The 9,309-nt window shown below is 31.2% G+C and overlaps 1 protein-coding gene across 1 annotated transcript in view; it reads right to left on the bottom strand.

The window, feature by feature from the left end:
- Positions 1 to 9,309, bottom strand: part of TBC1D32 (TBC1 domain family, member 32) — a 254,389-nt gene that overhangs the window by 19,159 nt on the left and 225,921 nt on the right. Inside the window, exon 30 of the mRNA XM_011989387.1 lies at positions 5,141 to 5,281. Coding sequence (XP_011844777.1) covers positions 5,141 to 5,281 — 141 coding nt within the window. The remainder of the gene's footprint in view (positions 1 to 5,140; positions 5,282 to 9,309) is intronic.

The raw sequence follows: 9,309 nt of genomic DNA, 5'->3' as shown, positions 1-9,309 counted from the left end.
AATTAAACTAAAGAGCTTCTGCACAGAAAAAGAAACTATCATCAGAGTGAACAGGCAACCTATAGAATGGGAGAAAATTTTTGCAATCTATCCATCTGATAGAGGGCTACTATCCAGAATCTACAAAGAACTCAAACAAATTTACAAGAAAAGTCCCCATGAAAAAGTGGGCAAATAATATGAACAGACACTTCTCAAAAGAAGACATTTATGCAGCCAACAAACATATGAAGAAAAGCTCATCATCACTGGTTATTAGAAAAATGCAAATCAAACCCACAATGAGATACCACCTCACGCCAGTTAGAATGGCAATCATTCAAAAGTCAGGAAACAACAGGTGCTGGAGAAGTTGTGGAGAAACAGGAACACTTTTACACTGTTGGTGGGAGTGTAATTTAGTTCAACCATTGTGGAAGACAGTGTGGTGATTCCTCAAGTATCTAGAACCAGAAATATCATTTGACCCAGCAATCCCATTACTGGGTATCTACCCAAGGGATTATAAATCGTTCTACTATAAAGACACATGCACACGTATGTTTACTGTGGCACTTTTCACAACAGCAAAGACTTGGAACCAACTCAACTGCCCATCAATGATAGACTGGATAAGGAAAATGTGGCACATATATACCATGGAATGCTATGCAGCCATAAAAAATGATGAGTTCATGTCCTTTGCAGGGACATGGATGAAGCCGGAAACCATCATTCTCAGCAAACTAACACAATAACCAAAAACTAAACACCGCATCTTCTCAGTCGTAAGTGGGAGTTGAACAATGAGAACACGTGGACACAGGGGAGGGGAACATGACAGACTGGGGCCTATTGCGTGGTGGGGGCCTAGGGGAGGGAGAGCATTAGGAGAAATATCTAATGTAGATGATGGGTTGATGGGTGCAGCAAACCACCATGGCGCATGTATACCTATGTAACAAACCTGCACATTCTGTACATGTACCCCAGAACTTAAAGTATAATAATAATAATAAAACATTAAGTCAAAAAAGTCTGGTTAAAACAATTACCTACAGATACTCAATTAAGTCAAAATAGGTATGATTTACAAATGATAAAGTTTTCTGATTCAAAGACACTATTTTTAACAACTCCTCTGGCTTCATTTGCTGTCATCATAGAAAAAGTATCAGTAAAGTAAGGAAGAAAACTAACTTTGGAATAAAAGTGGTTTCAAGTCCTTACACTATCTGAATGACCTCTGCAAGTCAATTCACTTCACTGATCCTGAATTTCTCTATCTGTCACACAATAAAGGTTAAAATTTTAAATGAAAAAAGAACCACTTTTTATACTATGAAGAAACATGAAAAACATAAGACTATTTTTCCTGCACTTCATAGTACAATACTATGAAGTGTATATATGTAGTACATATATACACTTATGTATATATAGTACAGTATAATACTATGAAGCAAGACACTGTGTCAGAAACTCAAGGGACCTGAAGTGAGGCACATATATATTCACACCTTTAAAGATCTTCAATTAAAAAGAGCAAGGTAAAGAATACAAATAATGATTCCACAAAGCAAGACACGTGTTTCTACTAAAAGAGGCGTACAGAAGCAGTGTACAAACACAGAGCAAAATACTTGTAAATGATCCAGGATATTTCCATCTGGACATATATTAAAGGACAAGTACCAACAAGCAAAAATAACTCACAGGAAGGGAGAAGGTATTATCTCAAGATGCAATGGATCCAAAACATGAAGAGAGGGAAGACATACACATTCATAAAGACATACGCATTTTATAAATCTGACGCTGAACAAGGGCCATGCCCAGTCTTCATATCCTGCTTTGCATTTGTATGATTTACATTTTCAAAAAGCATTGTGTCACAAAAAAATAATGAAACAGTTTTCTATAATCCTGCTTTCATAATAAGGGGAAAAAACAGCAAATAAGAAAATCTAAGCAGGTATTTATACTTTATATCCAGGGGATTATCTGTGTTAGCCTAATTGTTGACACAGTACCATATAATAATCAATGATATGCAGGATAGTGACTCCAAGGAATTATAAGAGATGAATCATTAAAGATACATGGTACCTCTTAAGCCAGGAAAATGAACAAAGTACAGTAAGACTTTTTTTTAACAAAAGATAAAATTAGTCAAAAAGTTAATGAGAACATTTGATTTTCTGTTGCTCATTTAAAAATAATATATATTCGAATTTCTATTTGCTTTCCAAACTCAGTTACTACTAAAAGAAACTCTACAACAAACATGCATTTCTTACTACATTTATTTTTTTGTACTTCAGTTGAGCTTATTTTTACTTTAGAGATCTGTGTATTTCATTTAGCAATCTGCCTACAAATTATTCATTAATCAACCAATTCCTCAGTGCCTAAAAATACACAACTTCAAAAAGCACTGCTCCTAATTAGATCAAAATGAATAAGCTACGAAATTTGTATCCAAATAATTACTTAATCACATATACCTATTTAGTTACTTAAAAGCTGTTTTCATATTTTATAATTAGCAATAAAATGGTAAATAATATCAACAGAGCAACGATACAACTTCTAAGACAGATTAATTCACATGGGGAGTCATTAAAAGGATATTTTTACATTACTTTAAGAGAAAGAATAGCATTACTGTTTCAAAATAATGAAGTGGTTGTTATTAAATAAATCTGCCATTTGCATGTAGTTCCAAATTAATAAAAATATACAAAACTGATAAAGATATATCCAATTACTAGATGGATATTCTCTTTTTAATCACTAAATCAATAGAGCAGGGCTTGAGGTATTGCAAGGTTTTCCCATCGTCTTTGTTGGTCCAGTTTTAAATTAAAGAGCATATGGTAGAGACTCATAAATTATTGGATTCTTTAGACAATACACATTACACTAATGCAGATTAGAAAAGCAAAAAGGAACTCTCAGGAACGTACTGTTTCCAGTTAAGTTTTTAGAAGAATGGAAAGAATTGATTATTGAGTTTATAGTAAACATTTAAACAACTGCCTCTGACCAGACTTAAAAAATTTTGTGATTTAAAGTTCTAAAAAGTGTTTTAGGTACATATAGCGGGAGCAAAAATTGGCCAAGGAAGAGTATTCCTTTAAACTACGCACAATTCCTTTCTATATTTAAATTTCTTATTAACTTCAAAAAGTTTAAAATAGGAAGAATAACTTCATACAAATAAATTTAATAAATGATATAAGGTTTCTTCAAAATAAATATGAAAGCTCATATCATAATATCAAGAAAAACTAGTATCTAATTAAGTGGAAAAGATTCCTTATAGGATAAATCTAAGGGAATGCAAGGATAGTTTACTATTAAGAAATCTATTACTGTATCACATAAAAATATCGAAGAAGTCCCAAGATCAAGTTAGTCTTAATCATAAAATATATTGGTGAAATTCTACATTATAATTTAATTAAAAGAAATGAGACAAAATTCAATACTTTAGAAACCAAGACTGGCAGGATTCTTCTGTAGCATTGATGTAGAATAATTCTCTCTAATAGACACCACTTAATGATAACATGCTGGATAATTTCTCAATAATTCAAGTCTAAAACATGTAAGCAATTGTGTATAATTATTTTGGAAGAACTGGATAATTTAATAAAAATAAAATGAAACAAAGTACATTAACATTACAAAGATGGAGAATATAAATAAATCGACACAAGTCTAGAAAAAATATAACAAAGAATATAAAAAGATATATATTTAGTAATTATTAACCATAACCAAAGAGAAAATAAAATTGAAACAGATCTCAAACTATACTCGCTGGCAATATCTGTAATGAGAAATGTACCATATCCATGTGGAAAAAAATATGGTTTTACTAGATATGATACAGAATAAAGAAATGGAAAAGCTTACTATCTTCCTAGATAGACTGAGTATAATAACATAATTTTTCTCAAAGTAATTTATAATTTAACATAATAGCAATCTAAGTCTCATCCAAATTTAAATGGTCAGTTTAAATTGAGCAAAGACATCTCAACGTATATGTAGTATACACAGAAATAGTTAATTAACATTTTAGAGGAAGGTGGAAAGTAAATGATAGGCTTATTTTTACTCAAAATTAAGACATAATACAAAGTTACAATAAGTAAAGTATAATTTAGGAATTGAAGCAATTTGGACAGTTGGTGCTACTTTAAAATGTCTACAAATCAATAAGATACACTCTAGTATAGGTGGGCAATCAATCAGATTCAATTAATTAACAAAATTATGGACATATCATTAAACTTACTAATGTTCAAAGAAACACAAAATTTTAAAAAGGGTAACAATTTTCACCTATTAAATTAGTGATTAGTTTTGAAAAAGCCAAATGCCCAAACATGAAAAATAGGGACAGTCTTCATTTTTGTTAGAAGAATACAATCAAATTCATTTGATAACATGAGTCAAGAGCCTTAAAACTATTAATACTTACAACTTTAGATTAAGTATTTCTGCTCTCTCAGACCCTGACCTAAAGATTTAATTCTAAAGACAGATGAAGGTTTAAACCCTACAGTATTAATTTTAGCCTGATTATAACATAGTGAAGCAACAATGCACACCTTTACCAACGAAGGACTGGCTATGCACAGAAAGGAGGATCTGTGGCTACTACTGTATATGACCACCAAGGTTGTGCACTGTGTAACTTGAGGCCCCAGAAAAAAACATTAAGCCTTCCTAGATCCCGACAGTAGAAACTAAGGCTGAGGCACATAGGTTAATCAACTGGGATTTTTTTGCCAGATAAGACACAGTGTCTCATATATGAAACAATGTTGGTAAGAATTCTTGCCCTCTGTTACCTCAGTAAATCACTGGCATTATGAAGCAAGTATTACCATCTCCATTAAAAAGCCTACATGTCATACAGACTTTCAGACAGTGCATGCCCTGAATAGCTTGAAATTTTGCGAATGGTAGAAAGTTTTATAAAGCAAACTTATATCATAACAGGCCTGGGGAAAAAGCTAGCTTGAGGATTTTAAATACACACTTTTATTAATTTAAATGTATTTCCTTATTTGATGAGAACACAGTTTTATTTGAAGACATTGAGATAAAGCAGTTGAAGAAATGCTACTCCCTTATGGATTACCTGTGATGGTGCAAAACCAGACATGTGAAAAGCTGAAAACACAAGAGGCAACTCAGCCTTCAGTAGCATTTCAATATAATGGGTGCTGCAAAAATATACTGGATGGATGCCAGAGTCTACAGTGTCAATAGGTAGGTAACTCTGCATAAAAGAGAAAAATTAAAAATTAAATAATAAATACACAGATCATTTAAAATAATCCAACATACCTATTTTCCTTTTGCTGTAAATTGCTGCTTCAAAATTAATATGGTGGCATAACAAATTACTGTAAATATTATAATTACGTAAAGTAAAAAGTCAGAATGTTAAACAGTGTTGAAAGAAGAAATTTTGATAAAGGCAGTGTTATATACCTTCCAAGACTCAGGAATAGAGTTAATAATTTATAATTTTGGCAACTTAAATCCTTGTGGAAAGATGAGGGCTGTTACATGAAAGAATAAATACACGTGTAAGTGAGTACACGAGTAATATTTTACAATTTAATACTAAGTGTATTGAAATATGCTTAATATTCTTGGCTTTGGCCAATGATTCTATAATGTCAAAGGATTTTAGCTTTGTCAGCTCTTGAAGATATTTGCACTGTCCCCTTTACTATGTTGATATTAACCTAAATCTGACCCTGAATTAATGATAATTCAAATTGGGAATGATATGAGAAACTCATCTCTAAAACTGGGAAAGAAGTGCACAAGGCATTCCCATCAAGGTTCTCAGGCCAACTATTTTGTATAAAATTTATGTTTATTTTTATATAATTGTATATTGATAGTTACTTTTATTTTATATATAGTACATATGTATGTGAATATATACACACATATATATTTACAAACATGTTGTTTATTTTTTCAATTTAGATCTTAGGTACAATTTATCATTGCAAATGATCAATAATGAACTGGGTATTACCAAAAATTTGACATATACCCATAATAATTGTTTTTTAACAAAGAGTAATAAACCTGAAGGTATAATTTTATGAAAAGAAAAACTGTTCAACTAGCAATTATATCAATAAAAACATTAATCAAATTAGATCTGAACATTTTACATAATTCAAAGACTGTCAAAAAGGTATCTTATCTTCTTGCTTTTACTGGACAAATCTTATTTTCAAACTTTTTAAATAAAATAAAGTTAATACTTTTAACTTAAAACAAATTAAACTCATAGCAATTATATGAGTTGAAATATGGAAGATTTCTTTAAAGCCTTATTGCTAATGCTAGGATGCTTTTAAGAATTTAGGTTTGAGTTATACACTGAAGTTTCTGAAATCAGCAAGTTGATTTACAGTGGTTTTTCTGTTTTATCATTCATCACCATAAATGATTTATTATTTCACATTCCAGAAATACATATTTGTAGAAACATAAATATTTATGTAAATGTATATTTATGAAGGGTTCTCCCAGAGATACCTCACAGTACTTGAAAAAAACATTATTTTTGTGCATTAATGAATGAAGAGATAGCACAGTAAATGGATATCTTGTAGCCAACTTTGTATCGATATGCAGGACAAAAACAAAACTTTAATGAGTCATTAAAATAATAATATGGACTGAATGAGAAATAGTACCCATTGCTTTATCTTCTTTTGTGAAATACTGCAATGTGCTTCACTAATGATGATTTGTAGAATGAGCAAATTTAATAAGCATATATGAAAACAAAAATCAACTCATAAATACATTTTAGTTTTTCCATGCAAACTTAAGTAATAATTTTCTGATTACATGTCTACTAGTAGTATAAGAGTTCTATGTATAGGAAATGATTCATATACAGGCCACATTAGAAATACCTTTAGAGTAGGTCCGTTAAGAGATACAGACAATAGATTTATTAATTATATTTTCAAGGAAAATAAGTCATTGTTATGTAATGGACTCCCTATATTGAGGCAAGAGTTCTTCTATTCTTATAAATTAGACTCTGTTGGAAGAAATTTTGCCATACTTTGTGGTAACACAGCTCCTGATACCAAGCCTTGCATAGAATAGTTGCTCAACATATTATTGACTGAATGCTAAAAAGAGAAGATGCTAATGATTACACACACAGATTGCACAGTATGCAATTATTAGTGTCTTTTCTTTTTGTCATACAGTAAGCTCGCTTATATAAAAGTTTCATTAGTTGATCTATTAATTACCATTTCATGCCTCTATTTTACAGAAACATTGTTCATAAAACCAGATCAATAGTGACAGCTCTGAGTCACATGAATATAACACAAGGTCTTCTGAATCATCAAATGATAAATTGTTTATTATACTTAAAGTGTTTTGATGTAATTTGTTTAGTCACCACTCTCTGAAAGGACAGTAACTATCATTCAGAATATCGGATTAATGGAACATATGCAGGACAACAGCATTTAGCATCATCTAATTAATAATCTAATATATAAACTATGCTAAGACAAAGTGCAAAAAAAATTGTCAATAAAAACATTGGCTTTGCAGATCCTAGAAAGTGACATAACATGAAGCAAGGACTTTACAACATAACACTCTTCAGAATACTGTATATTACTTTAGTGATTAATAAAAGATTTATGTTTAAAAATAAAACATAGTGGTCTTAGTTTTTTTTTCTTCCATTGTAGGTCTTTTGATGAGTCATTTTATTCCTGATATTAAGAAAATAAACTAGTTCTACATTGCTATGAAAATTAAATAGAAAGACCCCATTAGAAAGATTTGAAACTCTCCAATTCAAACGGATTCAGTCTAGTCTGGTCCAGCCTAATCCTCCACCTTTCAGACTTTGTGGGCAAAAAAGATGTTCCATGCTTTACAACAACGTTGTAGTTAACTTGTGCATCATGCATAGGGGTAAACAAAAAATTTTGCAGATTTTTTAAAGCTTTGATTCTATAATTCTAGATAACATCAATCTTTCTCCTGTCAGAAAAAAAAAAAAAGGAAAACTGAAATCTGCAAATATGATTAAGACTTACAGTCACATATAAGAAAAGGAAGGGGTTTTACACTAGACATCTTTCCTACAAGTGATTGGTCACATGGCTTACATTTGTTGATATTCTACAAAGGGGTTACAAGTACGTCATGCCATTCTACTAACTGTAAAATTTAAATGTAAATTTATACTTGAATACTATTAGAATTTTTAAATCCATGAACTTTCTGAACTAGGTAATTGTTATTTTAAGAAGAGTAAGGGAGGGCTTCTGTAGTGGTTACCCTATAACTATTGCACGAATTTCCTGTTGAACTATAGTACTTCATTTGAGTATTAGTTTAGCCTGATTTATCAGTGGAGTTTTGTTTGTATATGCATGTAAAATACTCTGGTTTTTATTTCAGTTTAATTAGGTTTCCTTTTTCATATGTTTTTACAGAGAGAGGAAATTTATGATCATTACTTTTATTTATTCTTTGAAATTACATATTTCTACTATGAAAATAATCTCCTCATTTTTCTTAATATATCATTTTATTAATGGCTTCATTGTTAACAACTGGTCAAACTCTGATTCTTGATCAAACTCCATAAAGAATAACTATTTCATCATTTAGAAAGATTTTTTCTTAGTAGCAAAGAATAATTGAAGATAGTTTAAATCAATACATTAATGGGTTCTTCTGGTGTAAATGATTTCGAAAGATAATTTTTCAAACTATTTTTATCTCATATGAGTAATATAATCATAGTTTACAAAATTTTAAGAACTTCAAATTAATGTTTCATTACTTCCTGTTTTGCTTATCCTAAGCTTATTTTTTTTAAACCTTTTTAAGGTCATTTGTTTAAAACATTCTTATGAATGCAGGGGATCTAGTATCTTTCAAATACATTTTCTAAAATAAAAACTTACAGATCGTTACATATTTCTACTAAAATATTAATGTACGTGGCTCACAACTGTAATCCCAGCACTTTGGGAGGCCGAGGAGGGCAGATCATGAGGTCAAGAGATAGAGACCATCCTGGCGAACACGGTGAAACCCGGTCTCTACTAAAAATACAAAAAATTAGCCGGGCATGGTGGTGGGCTACCCAGCTGGGTAGTCCCAGCTACTTGGGAGGTTGAGGCAGGAAAATGGCGTGAACCCGGGAGGTGGAGCTTGCAGTGAGCCGAGATCATGCCATTGCACTCCAGCCTGGATGACAGAGACTCTGTCTCAAAA

Source organism: Mandrillus leucophaeus, unplaced genomic scaffold (assembly GCF_000951045.1).
Source record: "Mandrillus leucophaeus isolate KB7577 unplaced genomic scaffold, Mleu.le_1.0 Scaffold351, whole genome shotgun sequence".
NCBI classification, from domain to species: domain Eukaryota; kingdom Metazoa; phylum Chordata; class Mammalia; order Primates; family Cercopithecidae; genus Mandrillus; species Mandrillus leucophaeus.
This window is presented reverse-complemented; position numbering and strand designations above follow the sequence as displayed.